At 39.7% G+C, this 27,438-nt stretch overlaps 1 protein-coding gene across 2 annotated transcripts; it reads left to right on the forward strand.

Annotated features, from left to right (window-relative positions):
- The first annotated feature begins 403 nt into the window (after positions 1-403).
- Positions 404-27,412, forward strand: hcfc1b (host cell factor C1b). 2 transcript variants are annotated; one of them, XM_039665626.2, is made up of 28 exons: positions 404-569; positions 2,330-2,514; positions 4,619-4,767; positions 6,925-7,085; positions 7,167-7,375; positions 7,848-7,932; positions 8,888-8,994; positions 9,677-9,856; positions 10,678-11,001; positions 11,114-11,265; positions 11,720-11,908; positions 12,163-12,387; positions 12,907-13,008; positions 13,122-13,335; positions 14,299-14,441; positions 14,523-14,661; positions 14,741-14,937; positions 15,939-17,583; positions 18,950-19,092; positions 19,440-19,691; positions 20,450-20,699; positions 20,777-21,061; positions 21,207-21,325; positions 21,407-21,544; positions 22,390-22,575; positions 22,711-23,008; positions 25,587-25,650; positions 25,757-27,412. In XM_039665626.2, exons 2-28 carry the CDS (start codon positions 2,340-2,342, stop codon positions 25,794-25,796), a joined length of 6,171 nt encoding a protein of 2,056 aa, XP_039521560.2. In that variant the 5' UTR covers positions 404-569; positions 2,330-2,339; the 3' UTR covers positions 25,797-27,412. The 2 variants fall into 2 exon arrangements, with proteins under 2 accessions (XP_039521560.2, XP_039521567.2); XM_039665633.2 differs by having other exon boundaries at positions 20,453-20,699.
- The last annotated feature ends 26 nt before the right edge of the window (positions 27,413-27,438 follow it).

Consider the following 27,438-nt stretch of genomic DNA (forward strand, 5'->3'; position numbering starts at 1 on the left):
ACTCAAAATTAGAATTGTTTTAATGAAAACATTCATTTTCAACTGCCTTTTTGTCATCCAACATTTCAAACACAAATTATGGTTGGTTTCTAGATAGAAAGTAGTTTTCAAGTAATAAACTCTCAAAAATAAAGGTTCTATTTTCTGCACTGTGGTTCAAAGAACCTTTATCATCCATGGAACCTTTCCATTTCACAATAAAAACAAACAAAAAAGAGTAACTTAGGCTAATACTAAGTAAAAAAAATGGTTTCTTGTAATAACTGTTTGAAGTTTCTTATTGTTCCTCTATTGCATGGTTGGGAAAACCCCCTTTTAGAAACTTTATTTTTAAGAGTACAAGTCATATCTTCCCTAAAATACGAGTGCATACAGTAGGGATGCGCGCGCTCTAGAGGCTGATCTGTTGAGCGCTTGTCAGTTGTCAAGAAGATGGCGGCTTCCTGGGCGGCATGAAAAGATGTAACGTTAGAGTTAGCAATATCTACAGTGAAAGGCGCACCCAGGGTTGAATTTGTTCTCCGAGTCCTCTCTCGTGATTTTAAAATTAAGTTAACGAATCGGAACGAGTAAGTATTTTGTGCTAGGCAATGACAGAATCCGTATATTTTGCAGCTTTCTGTGACGGCTAACGGTACATCCGCCATTTTTCTTGAGGGAAGCTAAGCGAGTAGCCAGAGACGAAACAATAACAGACGTTATTGAATTGTGCATCTCGAATAAAATGCCATTTGTAATTCTAACAGTAAATAAACATGAAACATGTAACATTTTCTCTGTTGTGCCAAATGAGTATGTAGAATTTACAATGTTGTAATGAGGTATTTAGCATCCTGCCCTGGATCTCATTGAACATTTCAGATTGAGTGCTAATGCGGCTAATAGCTAACAGCAGCAGCCGATGTAACGTTACGTTCTTCTTTTTAGTCTTCTCAGCGCTGTTTTGAGGCAAGAAAATGTGTTTACTAAAAGTAACATGGTGCATTTCTTTATAAATATATACATGCATTTGGATGATGAAAAAAGCACGAAGCTTTTTCCAGAGGGGTGGATTGTTTGGTTTGTTTATCAAGATGGCGGCACCCAGACAAGAGAGGCATGAAAAAATCCACATATCACAGAAACCTACGATATTAACCTCAATCAGCATTTATTTTAATGCGCACTATTAACGCGTAATTTTTTTGTCCTTTAACAAATTTAAGTTTCACGCGCGCTGATTTTTTTTAACGCGCCTTGGTATTATGGTATGATTTCCGTGATTAACGTTACATTATAACACCAATATTTTAATACTTTTTTGGATCTTCGCCCGGTTTTTTATTTTAGATGAATTTTTGGGGTACATTTTTTAAACGATTTATTATTATTTTCACCCCTCCAATCACTATCTTGTTTTTTTAAATCGCCACCTATTATTTTATATTATTGGTTGTGTTTGATTATTATTTTTTACCGTCACTTTATTTTTTTGCTATTTTTTTCCACCGCCCATTTATATTCACAAGCTTTGTTTTTTAATAGACCTATTTTTTTTATATATCACCCATTTCCATATACTAATGTTCGATTTTTTTTTCACCGTCACTTTTTTCTTTTTTTTTTTTTACTATTTATTTATTTATTTTATTTTGTCTCACCGCCCATTTCTATTCACTAGCTTGTATGCGTTCGATTTTTTTCCACCGCCCATTTCTGTTCACTAGCTTGTATGTGTTAGCTTAGCCCCGTTAGCAGCTAACTAGGCGCTCGTGCTGGTAGCGTTTAGCTAGCCTCTGCAAGATGGCGGCATACACATCCTCATCGAGCTTTTCTTTTTCTCTTAGATACCTTTAACCAAACCTGCTTTTTCTTTTACTAAACGGGGATTCAAGAAAAAAATACACAGGAGCCCACCTGCACGTGATGTTGTGTTTGTGTAATTATTTTGCTTTATTTCTCCCGGAATTCGCGTTTCTTCAGCCACCGGCGTCCGTCTATTTATTTTCTTCTCGTGATGAAAAGCGTCGTTTGCCGCTAAAATGGCGGTTCGCGCAGATTTGAGCGGCTAACATGCTAACCGGCCAACATTAATCACACGCTTAACTTTTGGATTCCGAAGCGCACAAACACTAATATTTGTTATAGTGTGATTTTTAGTACCTTTGGGGCAGTATTTGGCCAGAAATAACCTTGTGGAATTCGAACAGAATTTGGTGACCTAGTTAGCTCGCGCGAAGGCTACATTGTACTAGCGGGCTAATCCGGTTAGCACAGAGATTTTGACACACGAATGCTGTTGAAATCCGAACTAAAACCAGCGCTGTCCGTGGGATTTGTGTTTCGCTAGAGAAGTGGACATGGCTTCTTCAGGCACCTCGGCTCTGCAGCCGCGCTGGAAGAGGGTTTTGGGCTGGTCTGGCCCGGTTCCTCGCCCGAGACACGGACACCGAGCTGTGGCCATTAAAGAGCTGATGGTGGTGTTCGGCGGAGGGAATGAAGGCATTGTGGATGAGCTGCACGTCTACAATACAGGTAAGGATGCTATTCCTTTATAATAAAGTTATAACAGTTATTTGTGCACGTACTTACGTTTTGTTTCAGTAGCATTTAACGTTAGCTCACTTGTGTTATTAGCCAAATTCTGTCCGTTCTGCTATCTCTTGGTGGTTAGATGTGTTGTTTTGGATTTTACAACCACTGTTTGACAGCTAACATATTGTTGCATGTATGCATGTTTACACGGCTGCTTTTAGTTTTGTTTAGCAATAATTCCTGGACTAATTGTTAACATAAACAACGTTAGCCAGGTGCATTAGCGCAGATAGCGGGTATACCAAATCTGCATAAGTGATCAGCTACCTAAGCTAACTAGCCGTGAAGAATGTGCACACAATTATTGTAACTTACACTTGCTTGTGCAATTCAAAACTCAAACCATCAAGTAACATTAGTGTTTGCACTAACATTAGCGCAATTAATGTGGGTGCATCATCTGCAGAATATGGTGTTGCACTCATGTGCACTATGGAGTTGTTTTGTTTTAAGATGTTTATGTATCAGCTAGCCAGCTAACGCTACAGCACTAGCCAAGCACTGGATCTGGCACGCCAAGAAAAATGCAAAGAGAAATGGCGGGTTAAAAGAACGCCACCTACGTCATCACAACACACATGCCCCGCCCACAGTATTTCCCGCATTTCCATGTGAATACTTCTAGGATGAATGGAAGAGTTTGTGATTCACAGAATTTCTGATTTTAATAACATTTTGATAAGGTCTGTGTGATGTTATGCAACATTAAGAAGTCGATTCACTCCAAAAAACACAGTTATACTGTACATTGAAAATATAAATACTATATGCTGTTAAGTGATTATTATTAAGATCATGATTTAAAGATGACCCATGAGCAACATGCAAATGTTGGGCATTCTTTTTATTTTAATTTGGAAGCTGTTTGTAATTATGCAGAACCATTCATTCATTGATATATCATTATAGACCAACGCTACTTTTGCGTCATCGAAGGGTAACGCCCCCTTTTGGGGGAAAACACCTCTATACTGTCAATGGGAAAACAAACGGATTCCCATGAGAACAGAACTCGCACTAGATCTGCAAAGTTTCTTGATAGCAAAAATGGCACAAACTTAAAGAAGTTAACGTTACTGAATACGGGGTTACAGAGGTTTCCCTTTGAAATGGTCGAAAACTGCTAACGTTACTATCTCGTGGAATCATGGTCGAAAACATCTAACGTTACTATCTCGTGGAATCACCAAGTAAGTAGCCTTTTTTATTTATTTATCATTTACACACTCACAGTAGCCTATTACAAACTACTAGACGATGAGGCCATGTCACTTGGATCATATTTAACTTGATTTAAGCTATTGACAGTTTTGTTGTCGACTAGCTATTAGAAAGACTAACGTTAGCTGTTAGCAGCTAACGTTACCTTATTAGACTATGTCAATAACTTAAATCAAGTTAAATATGATCCATTCATCGTCTAGTTTGTCATACTGTGAGTGTTAATGAAAAAAAGGCTACTTACTTGGTGATTCCACGAGATAGTAACGTTAGATGTCTGAATAGTCCATATTTGGCCGCTGTGTGGGGTCATTAATCCAGTTTTCGACCATTTCAAAGGGACACCTCTGTAACCCCGTATTCAGTAACGTTAGCTTCTATAAGTTTGTGCCATTTTTGCTATCAAGAAACTTTGCAGATCTAGTGCGAGTTCTGTTCTCATGGGAATCCGTTTGTTTTCCCATAGACAGTATAGAGGTGTTTTCCCCCAAAAGGGGGCGTTACCCTTCGATGACGCAAAAGTGGCGTTGGTCTATAGTGTCTATACTAGATGAGTATTTTTGTTAAATTTTTGTAGTTGTTTTTATTAAGTCTTTTACATAAAGTTAAAGTAAATCAAAATAAGAAATGTTTAGCTGAATTTTTTTTTAAATTTACTTTTTTTTTTTGCAGTTAACTTTTGTTTTATTTCAAGTAGCGAACGTGTTTTAGTTAACTAATTACCATGTGCAGAACAGACTGAAAGAATGTGATGCATTGCAAGACACCACTGAAAGAATTTATTTAATCTAAACCACAATGACGCAACTGTGTTTCTCAACAGCCACCAATCAGTGGTTTATTCCTGCTGTCAGGGGTGACATTCCTCCCGGCTGCGCTGCATATGGATTTGTGTGTGACGGCACCAGACTCCTTGTGTTTGGGGGCATGGTTGAGTACGGAAAATACAGCAATGATCTTTATGAACTACAGGTAAGCCTATCAGCACCCTCTTTAAATCTCAAAGGTGGAGCTTAAAGGGATAGTTCACCCAAAAATGAAAATTCGGTCAGTTTTTACTCTCCCTCATGTTGTTCCAACCCTGTAAGACTTTCGTTCATCTTCGGAACACAAATTAAGATATTTTTGATGAAATCTGAGAGCTGGATCACTCCTCCATAGGCTTCTTAAGGGATTGAAACTTGTTCCCCGAAAAGTTATTAAAGACATTGTTAAAATAGTCCAAGTGACTACAGTGGCTCAATCCTAAGTTTATCAAGCAATGAGAATACTTTGTGCGCAAAAAACAACAACAAAAATAACGACTTTATTCAACTATTAATTTCCTTCTCTGTGGGCCTCAAAGTGAGTTCTCTAGTGTACACATGACCAGCGTAGGCCATAGGGGTGGGGAAAAAAATCGATTCTCGATGCATCGCGATGCGGACGTGGACGATCCTGAATCGATTCACAAATGTCAAAAAATCGATTTCAAAATTTTTTTTTTTTGATATGTATTTATAATAACGTAATATTGACGGAACGCGAAAGACGGAACTCTGAAGCGCGGAAGTGCAGTGGCGGGACCGTCTGTGGCGTGCACATAACAGAGACCCGATGGAACGCGAGATCCAAACACTTTCCTTGTTAGGTTAAAAGCTGACGTGTGGAAATATTTTGGCTGCTGAAGTTGAAGGGGGAAAGGAGCTGGACAAGAGCCGCACTAGTTGTACGCTTTGTGGAATAAAACCAACGACGGAAACACGACAAATATGATAAGCCATATGACACCTTTCCAGCCAGAGGAGGAAAAACACTCGGCTGCACCAGTCGTTATATTATTTATTTACTACAAGTATGCTAGTTCAAGCACACATTTATTTTCCTGGTCGTTCTTTGTAATGTTAATAAAATATATTGTGCATTAATTCTTTATGGGTCATTAATTTGTACTTTTAAAGCAAATTATTTATAGTCACACACAAAAGATTCAGATAATCGATTTGTAACATTATAAATGTCTTGTACTTTAACTTTTGATCAACTTAATTTATCCTTGATGAATAAAAGTATAGATTTCTTTTTTCTTTTTCCCAAAAAATTTAATAAAAATTCTTACCAACTCCAAACATTTGAACGGTATTGTTTAATGTTACAAAAGCTTTCTATTTCAGATAAATGCTGTTCTATTGAATTTCTAGGTGATTCTCTGAATCGGGTGCCCTTCAAGTCCCCCAAACTTGCTTCAAACATTTTCAATTGAAGGAAATCACAAAATACATTTTAATGCTGTCAATTAATAGAACCAGGTGCATTTGCATTATAATGCAACAAAATTGCTTTTGAAAAAAAATTTAAAGTTAATAAATGTAAAGATAATGAGTTGCCTAAGTAGTAGATAACAAGCATGTTTGCATGTCCCCACTAACCATCATTATATTTTCAATGAATATCAAACAAATAAAAAGTGCAATTAATACCAAAATGTTGCTGCTGCTAATATAATCATATGTTGATCTAGTGTATTTTCGTTTACTGTTGTGAAATGGAAAATCAATAATCGGTAATCGAGAATCGTTAATAATCGAAAATCGACTGTAATCGAATCGGGACTTCAATAATCGTAATCGAATCGAATCGGGAAATCAGACAGATTAACCACCCCTAGTAGGCCAATAGCGAGCCTACATGTGTCGTAGCTCTATGCTAAACTATGTTAACTGACTAGAGGCCCACAGAGATGGAAAGGAATAGTTGAAATAAAGTCGTAATTTTTGTTTGTTTTTGTGCACAGAAAATATTCTCGTCGCTTGATAAACTTAAGATTGAGCCACTGTAGTCACTTATTTACAACTATTTTAACGATGTCTTTAATAGCTTTTTGGGGCCGGCAAGTTTCAATCCCTTAGAAGCCTATGGAGGAGTGATCCAGCTCTCAGATTTAATCAAAAATATCTTAATTTGTGTTCCAAAGGTGAACGAAGGTCTTACAGGGTTGGAACAACATGAGGGAGAGTAAAAACTGACAGAATTTTCATTTTTGCGTGAACTAACCCTTCAAGGAGGCTGTTGTTTTCATTACCTCTTTCTCATAGCATCCACCCTAACGTTTGTAATTATTCCCTAATTTCTGTCAAATACTTAAAACAGGCCAGTAGATGGGAGTGGAAACGTTTAAAGCCCAAAGCCCCCAAAAATGGCCCACCACCATGTCCTCGCCTGGGACACAGCTTTTCTCTAGTTGGAAACAAATGCTACTTATTTGGTGGACTGGCAAATGACAGTGAAGATCCCAAAAACAATATTCCCAGGTAAAAGACAGAGCCAAACTTAATTCATGAATGTTTGAGCAGCAGATCCACAATTGAATCATTTCTCCATTTTTACACCAGATACCTGAATGACCTCTACACACTCGAACTACGCCCAGGGTCAAGCGTAGCAGGCTGGGAAATGCCTATTACGTACGGTGTGCTTCCCCCTCCTCGCGAGAGCCACACCGCTGTTGTCTACACAGAGAAAACGTCCAAAAAGTCTCGTCTCATCATCTACGGCGGGATGAGTGGCTGCCGCCTTGGAGACCTTTGGACTTTAGACATAGGTGAGAGAAAGTATTCATACTTTTCAGTCACGTGACTGAAACGGAGGCCTGGAAGGCAAAACATCCATAGAACTGCAACACAGGCCTGTCTGTTTCAATCAACAAGCATTTAGATCACCCCTCAATTGAAGGAAAACTAAAACTAATCCAGTATTTCAATCACTTAAAAAAGCAGGGAATTCTTAAGAAAAACACTTAATGTACTAAAACGGTGATAAAATATCAAATTATAGTAGTATACACCTCATTAATCATGCATACTATATACAGGAAAGCAGATTACCCTGGAAAATGAACGCATTGTGCTAAATGGTTAAGACGAGTTTTCTATGGAAAAGCACTAAACAAGAAACTGCGTTTTGTTTATATTTTGTATTCTGGGGTTATCTGCTCCATGTGATCGTTCCTATAATGGTGTGATATCAAGGGAAAACTATGAATTGGCTTAAAGTGTACTCGCTCTGTTTTGCAGATACTTTAACCTGGAACAAACCTGCCATAAGTGGAGTGGCACCTTTGCCCCGCAGTCTCCACTCTGCAACCACTATAACCAACAAGTAAGTAAAGTTTCTCCAGCTTGTTTAAACATACTATGTTTATTTAAACATTGACTGTCAGCAAGGTTGGAAATGATTGAGAAACTACTGCATTTTGGGTGCAGAATGTAAGGTGACATCGAATCATAAATGACTTTCAGAGTAGGCTTGCTTCGGTAGTCTGTGTTACACGGTGTTTCGGACACACTGATTACACCATGGCACCGCCCCCACTGTCGTTTAGCTTTTTTTATAGAAGTAAAAACCATTTAGTTAAGATGGACGATGGATGCTACAATTATAAACTGAAAGCGTCTGCTTGCTCCATACAGCACGAGCTGCAGAGTCGCAGCACAGTGCAGCAGGAGTCAGATTTCACTTATCACGTAAGGAGAGATGACTGACAAGACGATGGCAGAGGATTTGGTGCGCAACAGATCCTGAGCGTCAATGACAAATATCTAATCTTGTAAAATGTGGGGTCAGTACCGCCGCTCCCTATACACAGAGTATGCGTGACTGCGAATTCGAAAGTCTTCAAAAGTGATTTCAATACCCTGCATATTGATAGTGACTCCCTGATGTCCGCCAATTATGACAACTCCCCCCTTAAAAGTAAACCGTGTTTGAAAAAGTATTATTGCGTTTGTAATTCATAATAGAATTGCGCACTGCGCTCGTATAGCGTTGGCATTCAGCGAACCTGGCAAATGATCGGCTTTATATCGAATATCGTCATCTGCAATGGCCAAAAACATAAATAAAATTAACATGATCACTAAAACAATTGTTTGTTTAAATTACCATGCATTTAAATAACACATTTCCTTTTGGAAGTGAATAAAATTAAGTGCCTCCCACAGTTTTAATTGTTACCTCACTGAAGATATATGTGTTGTGAATGCCTTTCCATGTTGTCTTCAATAGTGGACTAGTTGGTGTGGACTTCACTAACTTTGGTCTCATGTGTTTGTAGGATGTTTGTGTTTGGCGGATGGGTCCCTCTGGTTATGGATGATGTCAAAGTAGCCACACACGAGAAGGAGTGGAAGTGCACAAACACTTTGGCATGCTTAAATCTAGGTATGTTTAAGGTGCAGCAAGCGATTTCTGAGACCCACCGTTGATATTTAAAATCAACAAACACACACACCTCTCCCTTAATTGCTCCACCCCCAAAATAACAAACACGCTATGCAACACAGGATCCACTAAAGCCTTGTTTATACTTGTATACCCACCACGAGCCCCACTGATTGCGCATGCTCCTCCCCAAATGGACGAGGTGTTAATACTTGATGCACTCGCCGTTGTACTATTCTTTAAAACGCATACAGAAACTCAGAGTAATTCTTCTTTAAACCATCAGGAAGCAGCGGTGAAGTATTTTATAAAGTATCTTTATTTTTGCGCCATCATGTTATATCAATGCTTTGAATAAAATAATGAATGCAGTGCCTTTTATATTCTGCTCATTGCATCAAAAGACTGAAATTATGCTTTTTTAAAGTGAATATTCGTAATATTTAAATTTAAAAAACTTCTTCAGCCATTTTGACAGGCCTTTTAATTAGACTGCAAGAAGGCATGTTGTAGATGGTGTACAACAGGTTTTTCAGCAAAGTTTTGGTCATGTTGATTATTTAGAGGCCATAGAAATCGAGTTAAAAGAGAACTGCCTTTGATTACTTAAAATGCTTCCTCTGCTCATAGTTCACAGCTTATGTGTTTTACCATTACTGATCTGGACCTTTATTTCCTTCAGACTCAATGTCTTGGGAAACCATCTTGATGGACTCTCTCGAGGATAATATCCCACGGGCCAGAGCTGGACACTGCTCTGTTGCTATTAACAATAGGTTGTACGTCTGGAGTGGAAGGGACGGCTATCGCAAAGCCTGGAACAACCAAGTTTGCTGCAAAGATCTGTGGTATTTGGAGACAGGTGAGTTGAGTTGATAAAAATCCATTCTCAGGGGCATCTCGATTCTGTCTTCAGCGACTGATTCGATTATGAAAACTTGAGAATCAATTCTTATACCTAGACTGTATAAGTGTTTGAATTAACTTGCATCTCCCAGTGCTTTGATGTGCCAATAAATGTAACACAGTTTACACATTATAACAGCCTTCTGTCTGTACCATCTTGATGACTTTGCTCACGTTTGTTCTCGTGCACTGACACGTTCCTTAAACTGAACAGCGAATCAAAGTTCTCGCTCTCACCGATGGCCCAACAGCGATTCAACATGCCGAAATGGTGTGTCCCAGGCTTTAAGGACAAGACAACACATCTGATATGTTAAAACAAGTGAGGTCTTTATGAGCGAGTAATTTAATCATTTATTCAAACCGATAAAAAAAAATTACTTAATTTTTTGTCTGTTCAGAATAATGGAAGAATCATGATCCCTTTTAAACAATATAAAAATAAAAAGGTTTATCCAGAATCATGCAGCTCTAATGTATTGTTTAAAACAATATATACATAAAGGTGACTTATCTACTTAATTAGATTTAGTTAGTTAACAATTCTTAACATAAATTTGTCCTGATTTAGTCATTCGTAATTTTTATAAAAACGTAATTAATTCAATAAAAATGTACACCTTTTATAAGATCTTCCTAGTTAATAAGAAAAAAGGTGCGATTAAGAATCATTTTAAAAATCGTTTCTAGAATCGGAATCAGATCAGAAGATTCCCACCCCTATTATTACCATCTCAAACAACATTTATAATGCATAATCTCGTATCTTTCTATCAGATCGTCCTCAACCCCCATCACGTGTTCAGCTGGTCCGTGCCAACACTAACTCTCTGGAGGTGAGCTGGGGGGCAGTGCCTACCGCCGACACTTACCTGCTGCAGCTACAGAAATACGACATCCCTGCTGCAACAGCTGCCACATCGCCTACGGTCAACCCCGTCCAGTCGTTACCCATCAACTCCCCTAGGAGTCCGGTGCCCGCCACTGCTGCTCCTGCAGCTCAGAGCATGCCTCTCTCTGGGGTCACACTGGTGCCACAAGTCCCTTCCCCCACAACCGCCATGCCAACCAGCCCGCTTGCAGCCTCACCTCGTGGACCAGGTACAAATGACTTAATGAATTGCAGACTGCTGTGCAGGGTTTTACTTTCTGTAAGTAATAATACTAATAACTATGTGATATTACCAACCCTAACTTATTCTTTTCATTCCAGCTATTCTTAAAGTGGCAGCGCCTCATTCGACCCCCGGGACGTCAGTCGTTACTGTGCGTCAGGCCACTCCTGGAGGAAAATCCCCAGTCACGGTTACATCACTTCCTGCAGGCGTCCGCATGGTTGTCCCCGCACAGAGCACCCAGGGGACGGTATGTAGACGATCAATATAAATCTTTAATTAGGGCTGCATGATTAATCAAAATGAAACTTAAATTGCAACATGTTTTAATATGATTATCAAATAAATAAATAATATAAATAACGTAGCTAATATAATAATTGAAAATTTTTCAGTTGTAGTGTAAAATAAAATGTTCTTTATTTTATAATATAATATTGTTTTTCTTTTGTTTAGTAGTTTTCTGTATTAACTAACAAACATTTATAAAATAGTTATTGATATAATTTATTTATAGTCATATTGATTTAAAACCACACACTTTAGCCAAATTGTGCAGCCCTATAAACAAGCACAGCAAATCTGGAGGGGGGAAAAACAATTCCGTTTCTCCCCGAATCGTGCAAGCCATGTCTTCATTTTTAGTGTCCAGTGTTAAATTTGCATTTAAACCTTAAATGCACTGTAACTGTTTCTGTCTCTAGCCAATTGGCAGCAGCCCTCAGATGAGTGGCATGGCTGCTTTGGCTGCAGCTGCAGCCGCCACACAGAAGATCCCGCCCTCTTCCACTGTGCTAAATGTTCCAGCTGGAGCCACCATCATGAAAACCGTCAATGTTACTCCTGGATCCACAACTCTGCCGGCTACTGTCAAAGTAGCTTCACCTGTAATGGTAAGTGTCATCTTGAGTAACCAAATCTTTGAATTAACACAATAAACCAGAAGTCTTCAACCGTTTATATCTAATCTGATGTTGTGCTATAGGTCAGCAAAAAGTACTTTGGATAAAAACATTTTAGTTCTAGACATAAATAGAATCAACTTCCCTTTCTGGCATCCTTCCGGACACGAATCATCCTGATTATACACTTCCTGTCTTGTAGCTATTCGTGATTTAATGTGTCTTTGTTCCTACTTCCATTCCAGGTTACTAATCCTGCGACCCGAATGCTAAAAACAGCTGCAGCCCAGGTCGGCACTTCCTCTATCTCTACTCCCAACACCCCGAATCGACCAATCATCACTGTGCACAAATCAGGCACAGTAACCGTAGCTCAGCAGGCCCAGGTTGTTACCACCATGGTCGGAGGAGTCACCAAAACTATAACCCTAGTTAAGAGCCCCATCACAATGGGTAGCAGCGGTGCTCTGGTAAGAACAACATCATATCTGATTTTCTATGCTTAAAAGTATGGCTGCTTGTCATGAAATCAACATATAGCGCCATTGTGCATTGTGGACCTTTGCCTCTCTCTCCCACCTCACTTCCTTATCCTAGTACAAGGCAAAAACACCAAAATAAAAAAAATTAAAAGTAGGACTCCTTGTTGTAACCGATTGCACTATGTATCGCAGCGCTGTCCAAGAGGCTATTGCGCATAGTATATTTTAAGATAAACACTCATTTTTATTACATTTGTTTTATAATAATCATAATTATTATAATTTCAAAACTATACTTATTTTGTTATGTATTCACAAAAGTTTTAGCTATATTGTAAAGCTGTTTTATTTCTAATCACAATTTTTTTTTTTTTTTTAATCAGAAAAAATCTGTTGTTATATATTTTTTTTTTCCTGAAAATGTGCATCCCTAGTGTTTTGACTCTATGAATCCGGACTTTTGGAATTTTTTTATACTCAGTAATAATAACCCTTTACTGTTCTCAGATCTCCAGCCTTGGGAAGATGATGTCTGTTGTCCAAACCAAACCAGTACAAACATCTGCGGTCACCGGACAGGCTGGAGGCAGTCCTGTCACTCTAATTCAAGTCAGTAGTGCTGCTCATTTGAAGCACATACGTTTCTTAAAATAAATTCTGTTAATTGTGAATTTAAACAATCTATATTGTCATTTATGCTTGTTCCCCTCACTTTTTCTTAGACAAAGACTCCTCTGCCTGCTGGTACCATCCTGAAATTGGTCACATCTGCGGATGGCAAGCCCACCACAATCATTACAACTTCCCAGGCTGGAGGGGCTGGCACCAAACCTACTATCCTGGGCATCAGCAGTGTCTCTCCAAATACCGCCAACAAACCAGGCACCACCATTATTAAAACAATCCCTATGTCTGCTATACAACAAGGAGCAACAGGTCTGTTTTACAACTGTTCATCCCATATGTAATGAAACATTGGAATAGATTTTAGTTCAGTTGAATCTCAGAGGTTATTTATGCATTTTGAGTTAAAGGGTTAGTTCACCCAAAAATGAAAATTAAGTCATTAATTACTCACCCCCATGCTGTACCAACCCCGTAAGACCTTCGTTTGTCTTCGGAACACAAATGAAGATATTTTTGATTAAATTTGAGAGCTGTATAACTACCACATTGGCTCCTAAGGGACTGCCTCTTGACGGCCCAGAAAGTCAATGAAGAAAATGTTTAAATATCCCAAGTGACTACCGTGGCTCAACTATATGTTTATCAAGCGACGCGAATACTTTTTGTGCGAAAAAACAAACAAAAATAACGAGTTTATTCGACTATTTATTTTCTTCCTTGTAGGCCAGAACGAGACTTCCTTATAGATTTCCACGACGCATGCGCGAGAATTGCGATCTGAAGAAGTGTAAGCGGTTTAAGCAGATCGCAAATCTCGCGCATGCGTCGTGGAAATCTAAGGAATTCTCGTTCTGGCCTACAAGGAAGAAAAGAAATAGTCGAATAAACTCGTTATTTTTGTTTGTTTTTTCGCACAAAAAGTATTCGCGTCGCTTGATAAACATATAGTTGAGCCACGGTAGTCACATGGGATATTTAAACATTTTCTTCATTGACTTTCTGGGCCGTCAAGAGCCAGTCCCTTAGGAGCCAATGTGGTAGTTATACAGCTCTCAAATTTAATCAAAAATATCTTCATTTGTGTTCCGAAGACAAACGAAGGTCTTACGGGGTTGGTACAGCATGGGGGTGAGTAATTAATGACTTAATTTTCATTTTTGGGTGAACTAACCCTTTAAGCCTCACAACCATGTGTTGTTTATAACTAACTAACAGCTCTGTTTTTTTTACGCATCGTTGATTTCCTGTTGTGATACCCTGTCTTGTTGCTAGGTGTGACTAGCAGTACTGGCATGAAGTCACCCATCACGTATATCACCACTAAGGTTGTTACTCCTGGCACGGGTACTCCGGGGAAAATCATAACAGCTGTGCCTAAGCTAACAGCAGGTGCAGGACAACAGGGGGTCACACAGGTGAGGCGCATGGCACATTTAAGCTCATATTGATTTAATTTGATACTTTGAGTGGTACCTGAATGTTTTATTTGCTCTCAGGTGGTCTTGAAGGGGGCACCAGGACAGCCCGGCACTATATTACGCACTTTGCCAATGGGCGGAGTGCGTCTGGTTTCACCAGGCACTGTGTCTGCCGGCAAACCAACAGTTACCACACTGGTCGTCAAAGGCACCACGGGTATGAATATTCAGGTGTAGTTTGATTCAAATTAGAGAGGAATTGTTTTTCATATCATTAATGACCTCTTTGAATTTAGGAGTCACAACTCTGGGTACAGTAACTGGTACTGTATCAACTAGTGCGGCAGGGGTCAATGTGGCAAGTGCTAATGCCAGCCTGGCTACTCCTGTCACCACACTTGCCTCCATCGCCACTTTGTCCAACCAGGTGATCAATCCCACGACCATCACTGTATCTGCTGCCCAGACCAGTCAAGCCACCGCTACAATACAAGTGAGTCATTGTAACCTTTATTATAATCTTACAAAAGATTTCTATTTTAAAATAATTCCTGCTCTTTCCTTTCGATTAATCAGAAAAAAAAAATCATGGTCTCCACAAAAATATTAAGCTGCACAATTGTTTTCAATATAAAAATTTGGTTTAGCTGTCACAGGAATAAATTAATTGTTTAAAATACAGGGTTCCCACAGATCCTTGAAATCATTGAAAGTTTGTGAATCTGAAAAACAAAATTCAAGGCCCTGGAAAGTTTTTGAAAATAGAGACAGGTCCTTGAAAGTGCTTGAATTTATTTTTTGCCTGAGCATTTCTGGAAAAAAAATCCCTTTGGTCCACTAATTTGTTATTTCACCAAGGCTTTGTGGCCTATGCACACTAGCTTACTTGATTTATGGTAGTCACACGCACTTGCACGTTACGTTAAGTGTTTCCCGCGTGAGGTACTTTGTTATATGTTGCCATGACGTTGATGCGCACACGAAACTGCTACGATGGTACCTTAACGTTTCACAGACACACCGTGGAACATTGCAAAAATAGGCTGAAACCACTAAACCTGATGCCTGGAAAATTTTCAAGTTTCAAGATATTTGGAATATTTTATAATGTATTTGATCTACACTATGTTGACCCCACATTAAGTCCTTGAATTTGAGGGTATTGGACCTGGAAAGTCCTTGAAAGGTCCTTGAATTTGAAGATAACCGAGGTGTGGGAACCCTGAAAATATATTAAAAGAGATACTGAGATAATTTAATACATTGTACCAACCCCAAATTTGAACAGTAGTGTAAAAAAACAAATTATAATTTCCTACCTATTTTTTTCAGTTGTGTATGTTGTTTTAAGGCATATAAATAACAGTATATAAAGTGTTAAGAAATTATATATTATAGTAAAATAATTGTATTATTATTATTATTTATTCATTCATTCAACCAATTAATGGGGACTGGAAATTTCTCTAATTTTATGTTTATTTTTCCTTTCAGTCGGCACCCCAGCCTACTCAAGTAACCCTGATCACGACTCCAAGTGGTGCTGAAGCCCAGCCTGCACAGGATCTTCCTGTCTCCATCCTGGCCTCTCCCACCTCAGAGCAGCCCTCCACCACTGGTGCTGATGCTGGTGACGGCGCTGGCGACAGTGCTGCCACCGTGACACTGGTCTGCTCCAACCCACCATGCGAGACCCATGAGACTGGTACAACCAACACGGCTACAACGGCTTCTGCCAAAATGGGCACCGGACAGGTTTGTTCCAACCCACCATGTGAGACCCATGAGACTGGTACAACCAACACGGCTACAACGGCTTCTGCCAAAATGGGCACCGGACAGGTTTGTTCCAACCCACCATGTGAGACCCATGAGACTGGTACAACCAACACGGCTACAACGGCTTCTGCCAAAATGGGCACCGGACAGATTTGTTCCAACCCTCCGTGTGAGATGCATGAAACGGGAACCACCAACACAGCAACCACCGCCTCTGCGAATATGGGCAGGGCACAGCAGGTCTGCACCAATCCACCCTCAGAGACGCATGATACGGGCACCACCAACACAGCCACTACTGCCAGCTGCAACATGGGCTCTCAAAAGATGGGCACCGTGAACAGTAAGAAGGATGCTTCTTCGTCAGCTTCATCCTCAGCTTCTGGTTCAGATCATGAAACGCCCGCCACACAGGCTGGCACCATGCGGCAGGAGACTCTCCGCACGGGTACCACCAACACCTCTACTACCGCCCGCTCCAACATGGGCTCTGACCAGACGGGAACAGTGCAGAGCTCCAGCAAGAGCCAAGCTTCCATCTCCTCTACTATGATTCCCGTTTGCTCCAGCCCTTCAAGTGAAACGCTGGAGACGGACACCACAAACACTTCAGCTGAGTCTGGTGATGTCCAGCAGGTCTGCTCAAAACCACCTTGTGAGACGCATGAAACGGGGACGGCTGAAACTGCTGCACAGTCAAGCGCCAGTATGGAAAGTGGGCAAACTAATGTTGTGGAGAGGGTGTGCTCCAATCCTCCCTGTGAAACGCACGAAACGGGCACCACCAACACATCGACCGAGGCCTCGTCTACTATGGGTGCAGGAGAGAGTGGCACCGTGCAAACAGTGTGCTCCAATCCTCCTTGTGAAACACACGAAACGGGCACCACCAACACACCAACCCAGGCTTCATCTACTATGGGTGCAGGAGAGAGTGGCACCGTGCAAACAGTGTGCTCCAATCCTCCCTGTGAAACACACGAAACGGGCACCACCAACACACCAACCCAGGCTTCATCTACTATGGGTGCAGGACAAAGTGGCACCGTGCAAACAGTGTGCTCCAATCCTCCTTGTGAAACGCACGAAACGGGCACCACCAACACACCGACCCAGGCTTCATCCACTATGGGTGCAGGACAAAGTGGCACCGTGCAAACAGTGTGCTCCAATCCTCCATGTGAAACGCACGAAACGGGCACCACCAACACACCGACCCAGGCCTCGTCTTCTATTGGTACTGAACAAAGTGGCGCTGTGCAAACAGTGTGCTCCAATCCTCCATGTGAAACACACGAAACGGGCACCACCAACACAGCCACCACTTCTACAAGCAGCTTAGAAACTGGAGAAGGAACAGGTATTTATCTACATAACACTCAAAGATTATTGTTTTAATGTAAAAAGGAACAAAATAATTTAGGTTAATTTTGTTATTAAATATAATTCTATAGTTAATTATGATTTGTTTTTAAAACTGAATCATGTGCATCGACTAGCTTCTCCTAGATGATAGGGATGTCAATTGTCACTTGTCAAGATTCGATTCACTGCACGTGGCTTCATTTTCATCAATGAATACAAGTAGTCAGATATATAAACTCCCTAAAGCTTAAAGGAGTAGTTCACTTTTAAAAAGACTTTTGCTGATAATTTACTCGCCTCATGTCATCCAAGATATCCATGTCTTTCTTTCTTCAGTCGAAAAGATGTTTAGGTTTTTGATGAAAACATGCCAGCATTTTTCTCCATATAATGGACTTCAATGGGAACCAAACGGTTCAAGGTCCAAAAGACACTTTCAGTGCAAACTGTTCAAAGGGCTTTAAACGATTCCAGGCGATGAATAAGCGAAACGATCGCTCATCAAAATGAATGAATCTTTTTCCGAGTCATTTGGTTCATTCAACGAATGAATTGACTCGGAAAAAGATTTGTTCATTTTGATGAATGAGTTCGAACAGGAGAGTCACAAATGAGCATTTGAGCTTATAAAACTTAAACTTTGTTATTTATTTATTAAATGAGCGATCGCTTCGCTTGATAAGACCCTTATTCATCGTCTGGAATCGTTTAAAGCCCTTTGAAGCTGCACTGAAACTCTCATTTGGACCTTGAACCGTTTGGTTTCCAGTGAAGTCTATTATATGGAGAAAAATCCTGGAATGTTTTCATCAAAAACCTTAATTTCTTTTCGACTGAAGAAAGAAAGACATGGACATCTTGGATGACATGGGGGTGAGTAAATTATCAGCAAAATTGTTTTAAAAGTGAACTACTCCTTTAAGTCTGAACACAGCAGAAGACAGGAGCATCTAGAAGAACTAGTAAATACTAAAAGCGCTTGAAACTGACAAGTGACTTTTTTTTTTAAAAGCTTATTTTATTTATGTATACAAGTCTTCTACAAAGCATATGCAACCAAGGACATTTTTTATTTTGAGCCAGCCATTTAAACTTGTTAATATCAGGGGTATTTCTCCCCCAATTTGCATGCTGTCAAGAGTACTAAATAGAGATTATCCATCTTTTCTACTGTAAATGTTCTGATGCCTATTTTATTTATAATATTTGAATGCTGCTCCAGTGTGAACACTTCTAAAAGAAAATGTATAGATTTATAATACTGGTCATCATATTATAAAGCAGTTATCAGCATTAATTATAGTCTATCAATGTTAGTTTCAGTGCACCCTTAATAGAGCTCCTGTGCGTTTGTCCTTTAGCCCAGCAGGGTGGTGATGGACAGAGTGACAGCGGCACCAGCACAGAACCCACGTCATCTACAGAACCGGCCAATCCCACAACACAAAGCAGAGCCATCACCACAGTAACACAGGCCACGCCCACTCCAGGACCATCAGTACCGGTATGAACGCGTTCTTCTAATCTGATCGGCTGGCTTTATGCAATTTCCTGGGCCTGACGCACATTCATATTCCACTTTGCTCTCAAGGTTATCTCAGATACTATTAAAAATTGAGCATAAAAGCTGCTTAGTCGTTTTACAAATACAGACAGTTGCTTCCTGTCTAATTGGGCACATTTCAGCTAGAAAAAGCTGCAGTATTGCTTGTTAGTGAACTTGTTGCAAAATAGTATTTAACAAATACATGAATTAATATATGAACATTTTGTTCAAATACATGCAGATGTGTGCTAAATTAAGCGATTTATCTTTTTCTCTATTTCTGATTGTTTTCTCACTCAATGTAGGAGATTTCGTCTATGGCCGGATCTGCGGTAGTGGCTGATGTCCCGGGAGAGGCGGAGGCCATGGAGCAGACCAGCGCAGAGGCCGTAGCAGCGGGAGAAGAGCCCATGCAGACCGAGTGTCAGGGAGAGCTGAGTGAAGAGGGAGCCATCCGGGTCGTTGCCATCGATGAAAGTGCAGCGGGTGACGAGGGAACCGTGCTACAGGTTCATGTTGCCATGGAAGCACAGCCAGGTCAAGGAGATCAGGCTGAGGTATAGAAGAAACTTTCATAATCATATGGTTTAGAGATAAATGCATATGATGTGAATTGACTTTGTTAGTATACGCTTTTATGATGCTTTTTTTTCCATTCGCTTACAATGTTAGTCATCGTTTCTTTCACCAAAACGAGTGTAATTAATTTTTTCCCCCACCTTTTTTGACCCTTAAATTCAATAGACTATTTTTAAAGAACTTTTGCATCGCAAACCTTGTATGTTTTTGTTTTAAAACCATGTTTTTCATTATATAGCCATATATACGTTATATATTGGTATATACACTACTGTTTAAAAGTTTGGAGCTGACAACATTTTTTTTTTAATGTTTTTGAAAAATCTTTTTTTTTCTTATGCTCAACAAGGCTGCATTTATTTGATCAAAATTACAGTAAACAGTAATATTGTGAAATAATACTAATGTTTTCAATTTGAACAGGAATGAATTACATTTATTACAAATGTAATCAAAGCAAAATTTTTAGCATCACATGATCCTTCAGAAATCATTCTAATATGCTGATTTGCGGCATGCATGTGTTTGCCGTTCTTGTGCACAATAATATTTTTGTGGAAATAGTGATGGATATTTCACGATTCTTTGATGACTGAAAATCAATGCAGCATTTGTTTGAAATTGAAATCTTTTGTGACATTATAAATGTCTTTACGGTCACTTTTGTTCAGTTCAATACTGAATAAAATCTTACAAATGTGCAAATATGAAACAATTCCCTGTTTTCTCTGTAAAGCAGATGGAGCCCGGTGTGGATGCTGCGGAAGCGATGAGTCTAGCTGCTCAAGACTCAGAAGCACTCGCCCTTCCCCAGGAGCTGATGTCTGCAGAAGGACAGCAAACTACCCTCATGGTGACTGGACTGACCCCAGAGGAGCTGGCTGTGACGGCAGCGGCTGAGGCTGCGGCACAGGCTGCGGCAACTGAAGAAGCGCAGGCCCTCGCCATCCAGGCCGTCCTACAGGCGGCTCAGCAGGCTGTGCTCAGTAAGTGTGCGACACGCTGCCATATTCTTAACGTTATGATGGACACTTTGAATTCTCAGCCTGACTTTCTGTTTCAGGTGCGGGAGACGCAGGTCATGACGGGCACCAGTCCACCACCATCCCTATAGTTTTGACCCAGCAGGAACTCGCTGCTCTAGTTCAGCAACAGCAGCAGCTCCAGGAGGCGCAGGCGGCTGCAGCCCAGCAGTTGAGTGCTGAAGCGGCTGCAGCTGCACTGCCTACCGAAGGCTTGGCACCAGCAGACAGCCTCAACGACCCTGCGTCTGAGAGTAATGGCCATGAGATGGCAACCGCTGTTACTAGAGCCGTGGCCAGTCTCCTTCCACGCACTTCTGCAGAGAGTAAGAGATGCTTTTTTTTAGTTTTAAATTATTAGAAAAAAAAGTTTCCTAATAATTTGGTTTGGGGAGATCCATTTATGATGCTTTATGATCCAAATGTGTTGGTTTTTGTTGCATGCTAAAAAATGTCCCTCTTTCTTGACAGCTCTAGCCCCATCAAGTACTTTTGCACCATCTCAGACGATTTTGGTCGCCAGCCCTGCCAAGATGCAAGCAGCCAATGCTTTAGCTGAGGTGGCCAATGGGATTGAATCGGCTGCTGGGGTTAGTTCACCAGTGGTTCTTGATGATTACTGCACCGATTTCTATTTCAGACTATTGTTCAACCAGTTGTTTTTATTGTAGAAACCTGAAGTGCCTCCAGCAGTCGTGAGGCCTCCAGTGAAGAAAGAGAATCAGTGGTTTGATGTTGGTTTCGTTAAGGTCACAAACATGGTTGTCACTCACTATTATGTGCCAGCTGATGATTCAGCAGTTACTGAGGTAAGTAATCATCAAGTTGATGTTAATGTTGTGTCTTTATTGGAAAAGGAAGTGTTATTTAGCACAAATTGATATGCACTATACCTGATTGATGGATATATCGTTAAGGCTGTTCATTTTCACTGTTTAGCCAAACTGATTTAGAAACTGGACTTGTATTTTCCAATAAAAGAAATACAAATTCTATAATATTTGTTACATATAACAACATTTGTCAAACAAGTCCTTAAAGTAACATCTAATTAAGTCATCACACTTGTCATTAGGGGTGATGCCAATAACCAATAAGTTATATATATTTTTTATATTTGAAAGCCGATAACCAATATATTGGCCGATAAATCGAAACCAATATTTTTATATACTTTTTAGAGCCTGATTACAAAAACAAGTCTCACCATTAAAAGCCATGTCCCAAGCACACAATTGTAAATATGACAGACTTGCACTGCAAGTTTTGCTTAATTGTGATTACCCAACTTTAATTATGAAAATCAATACAATAGGATTGATCACATAAATTTGACAGTTACTCTCTTTACAACTTTAAAATGTAAATAGTGTATTTTTTTATTTTGTAACAACGATAATATAAACATGTAAATATAAAAGTCAGTTGACAGGAATGGTGGAGCTTATCCCAGTGTCTTGAACCAAATAAATATAAATGCAAAACAAATAATGCATCTGTAATTGTCTATTATTTTAATTAAATAGATTTAAAAAAATGTATTATTAAATTTAATGTTTAATGTGTGTATATCGGTCACCTTGCTCTCTAAGATTCTGGCATTGGCCTTTAAAACATCCATATAAGACTACCGCTAATCCTCTTGATGTTGCAGGATGATTCTGGCACAATCCCAGACTACAGCCGAATGAAGAAGATCGAACTGTCTCCAGGCACTGCGTACAAGTTTCGCGTGGCCGGTGTCAATGCGTGCGGCCGTGGAACATTCTCCGAGGTCTCTGCGTTTAAAACCTGCTTACCTGGCTTCCCTGGAGCGCCGTGTGCCATCAAAATTAGCAAGGTTGGTGACTTCAAAGGCTGGACTTGATCTACATATGGGTTTCTGTTAGATTATTTGCTTCTATTTATTCCAACATGCCTTACTATGTGGCGTTTGGTGAATCTTGGTGAATTAAATAATTTTTCCTCTCTTCAGAGCCCCGATGGTGCCCATCTGACCTGGGAGCCTCCATCAGTAACATCAGGGAAGATCATTGAGTATTCAGTGTATCTGGCCATCCAGAGCTCGCAGACGGTCGAGGCGAAAGCATCTACTCCGGCTCAGCTTGCCTTTATGCGGGTGTACTGTGGCCCCAACCCGTCCTGCCTAGTGCAGACGTCTAGTCTCTCCAACGCCCACATCGATTACACCACCAAACCCGCCATCATCTTCCGCATCGCCGCCCGCAATGAGAAGGGCTACGGCCCCGCCACGCAAGTCAGGTGGCTACAAGGTGAGGAAATGTTTTTGTTGACACTTTTCACAGACTGTGATGACTTCCAGTCAACATGGTAAATCTAATCTCTATTTTTCAGAAAATGTTATGTACATTTATAACACTATACTTTGTGTTTTATTACCTTGGCATTTAATTAAAACTAGTCAACAAATGCTGTGCTTGTAATACAACGGCTAAAGGCCTGTTCACACCGGGACGAATTTCGCGCGCGTTATTCGTCGACGTTTAACGCCTCGTGACTAAACAATGGGCGCCAATGTGAGTGTTCACACCGACGCGAAAAACGCCACGCGTAAAAGCGTCATTTTTTTAAAAACGCCTCGGGTTCGTTTTTTTGGTTAAAAACTATCCGACCAACGAGATTGGCGGGTTTGCTCACGTGTCTGGTACTTCTGAAGTTACAGTAAAACACAACTTGGGGGCGCTCAAACACAAAAAGGTCTTGCCGAGCACACATACGGCGAAGAAGAGATAAGATACCTATGGGCAAGATGAATGTTGAGCTGCTGGTCTCGGAGCATAAAGAGCTATAAGATAATATTTATATTAGTATTTCTGTAATAATAGTATAGTATAGGGTGACCAACAGTCCTGTTTTCCCGGGACATGTGTAAAACGGTCACTTTGTGCTTTATAGAAATCTGAGTTGAGATGAGAACTGCGCATATAGTGTGCGTAGTGTCCGTTAGATTTTGACAAGTGAGGAGAGGAGAACCGCTCTGCCGACTCTTTGTATTCTTTTATTTTATTTTTCTATTGTGACCAGATGTTTGTTTGTGTTCTTTTTTTTCTCGCTCGATCCCCATGTATCATGAGGAGGACGAGTGTGACGTTTGAGTGGTTTTATTAAACGCGGGGAAATACGACAACTCTCGTCTCTCGTGCATCTGTTCATCCGACAACTAGTGCTATGTTTTTATCTCTGGGCAACATCTCAACTTTGCGTTACACATGTCCTGTTTCCACGTCCTGTCCTGACTGTTTTTAAGTGATGAAAATGTCCTGGTTTTCAAACAAAAACTGCTGGGAAAGATCAGCTCTACAGCAAAATATAGATGGGCAAACAAGGTGGATGAGGAAGAAAAACAAGATAAAGAGGATGAAAACTAAAGATATAAATAGATTTTGTTAGTTCGTTTTTGTAAGTTTGTGAGAGCTATTTTTGTTACATTTGGAGGCATTTCTTTTAGTAATTTATTATTATTTATATATTTATTTTTCTAATACAGAAGACATTAGGCTATTTCTATCATTATTTCATTTGTTTTTGTTTTTTCTATCTGTCATAATAAAACATTGAGACATGAATATGATCACCCTAGTATAGTATTCTATTATTATTTCTGTTTTAGATTAAGCGCCATCTAATGTCAAGGAATGAATTTGCATGTTCACTCGTCAGCGAAAAACGCTTGGGTGTGAACACAAAAAACGCGTTGAAAAAATGCTGACGAATAACGCGCGCTGATATTCGTCCCGGTGTGTACGGGCCTTAAGAGAGTGACAGCACATTTTACATATTTTTCTCTTTTCTAATAAAAATAATCACCCTCTTGATTTTCCTCTTTTGGAAGTCAGAAACTATTGTGGATTTTGTTGTTTTGCAAATGGAAACACAACAAATATGTTGTTTTAGTTCACCACTATAAAAGTTTAACCCAACTATACAGCTTCTGAGAACCCCGGAAATGTAAAAAGGGTCTATTAGGGTTTTTTTCACACCTGGCGGGTTTGGTGTTTGTTTCGGACCCTAGTGCATAGGCATATGTGAATTGTGTGCATTGCATGAATTGCTAATGAATTGTGAGAGAAAAGACGAAGTGAAATGCCTTGTTGAAATTTGGTCGGATAAACATATTTCAGAACAACTGGCCAAAACAGAGATACAGATGAAGCCTTGATTCTTGGTAAAAATGAGAAAGTAATATAGCTAAAAAGCTGTTGTCTGACTATCCTGACCAATGACCGCTATGAGCCGAATCCTGAAACATAACCAATTGCACACCGACCAACAGGAAGTTTACTTGCTCTTAACCTCTATTAACTCATTTTGGTTCATTTTTTAAAATATTGCCTTGTCAAAGCTAACCAAACCTGCAATGGTTTGGATATGGGATATGTGGATTCCGGGATTGTAACATCTAGTCCTTTACTTGAGCTAATCATTGTAACAATTGTAATCCTTGTTTTGGAACCAACCTGATCTATAGACCTTATTCAGAGCAGCGCCATGACGGGTATGAAAGTGAGGCTGTGAGGGAGAGACTTACTGTGTTTCCAATAGCATCCGCTGTAAAAAGCTGAATAAAGCTCCTAGATTACTTAATTTTTACTTAAAACTGTTTTTTTTGTCAACTGACATTTCTTGGAAAGATATTTTTATAACACATTAAATAACAGTACAGCCCATCAAAGAGATGCAAGTCTATCCCTCACAGCCTCGTTTTTATTCTCATTCACGGCAGTGCCATCTTTGATTTTTAATAAGGCGTATAGGTGTGCGCCCTTAAACGCATCTTTAATATGTGGAATGGATTAAAAAAACCATTTTTTATTTAAATATTGTTTGCAGAAACCAGTAAAGATGGCTCTGCGGCCAAACCTGCAGCAAAGAGGCCGGTCTCGTCACCTGATATGTGAGTTTGTTGCCATTTAATACCTTTCAAAATGAGCAATGCAAGCCTGTCATATCCCAACCTTGATGCGTTTTAATGAAACAGATCATTTCTTTGCCCTTTGCAGGAAAGGCACTGGTCCAAAGAAGGCCAGATCTGACCAGTGAGAGCTCACTGTGACCCCTCACTCCGCCCTCATTATGAGCAGAACCATGACTGAAATCCACTTCCTGCTGAATGACCTTCCTGCTTCCACTTCTCACACCATTCCATCCTCGAAATGCAACGAAATGGAAGGAAACTGCAGCCAAAAAAAGGAAAACAGTTTGTTTCCATTTTTGAGAAATCTGCTCCCATCACTGGACATTTTGGTGCCATGTGGACGCCTTATTTCCAACTGTATTTTTAAAATAACCCCATAAATTTTCCTCCTCAAAAGCACATACATTTGCTTTCCTGACAATTTTGTGTAAAGAGATTCCAATGGCAGCGTTCAGTCTCATTATGTTCAATCTTTGTTTTCCTCCCTTGATATTCTTTCTTGTTTTTTTTAAGCTTATTTCAATACAAGCAATAGATAAACAGAAAAATAACTTTGCTCTTGTCGGTTTGTTGATGATTTCATTATTTGGCCAAGTCTGTGTTAAAAACGTGCTGAAAGGAGACCGATATACGGAAGAGGCAGTGCGGATGACAAAACGGCGCAGGGGAAACATCAAAATAAAATGAAAACTAACAGCACTTGGTGATGCTTGTGAGGGAAAAGACTCAGAGAATCTGTAATTATTCATTCACTTCGAGTTCAGTAGCCTGTTTTTCATCACTGTGTTCATATATTTGCTGTGAGGGACAACTGAGGACTGCAACGCTGAAGACTAAAAGACTTCAATCTATGTAGATGAAAAGCATACTACTTTTGCGTTGCGTCAACCAGATCTTGTATAAAGAGAGAGGGAAAAAAAATCCCCAAAAATAGTAAATGATTGATACAGGAGTTCTTTGTGTGTGGTTTATTTTTGTATTTTTTTTTTTAAAAAAGGGTTTTCCTCATTGTGTGTTTCAGGGCAGTTTTAAACCTCACACCTGTTCATCGCTCATTCCTGCTGTCTCCATGTTTATGGATTTGACACGGGCTTGTCTAATGGCCACAGTGTTTCACATCCCATGTTCATGTTATGAATCTTTATTTTGGGAATTGTAGTGTAAAATATATGTATTTGTTCTGGACAATGACCCACGTTTGACAACTTTGCTTTTTTTCCCTCAGCATTTTATTTTTTTGTCATTTATAGGATCCTGCTGCAGAATTCCCCCCCATTCTTGTCAATAGTCTACATTTCCTGTAAATTTGCTTTTCTGAGTCTCATTTCTTTTATATGCTTGGTTTTGTGAGTTTATGGATACGAATTGGGATTCTCAAGCTGTGCAGAAAAAGTTTGAACCATTTTCATTCTCTGCGGACTGTTTGGAGATGATGTTTAGGGATGCAGGCCTGTGTAAATGCTAAATAGGTGGAAATTAACAAGAGGTTTTGATGAGTGTTTTTTTTTTTTTTTAATGGAAGGTAGAAACAGTTTGTTCCTGTTTCTCGTGGTTGGGAAAAGATGGATTGTTGGTTTAGCCAGAGTTTGAGCTCCGTTGTAAATTAGTTCTTTCACGTAGCAAGACGTAAAACGAAAATCTCTTTGCCTTTTTTATATAATTATCTGTAACAAAATGTTTTTACATGTTGTCATCTATTGATTGCTTTTGTGTCTTGACATATAAAAGTAATGGAATTCTGTCTCTGTGTTCATTTGTCTTGTTTTG

The sequence above is a fragment of the Pimephales promelas genome, chromosome 14 (genome assembly GCF_988280905.1).
Source record: "Pimephales promelas chromosome 14, fPimPro1.hap1.1, whole genome shotgun sequence".
NCBI lineage: Eukaryota > Metazoa > Chordata > Actinopteri > Cypriniformes > Leuciscidae > Pimephales > Pimephales promelas.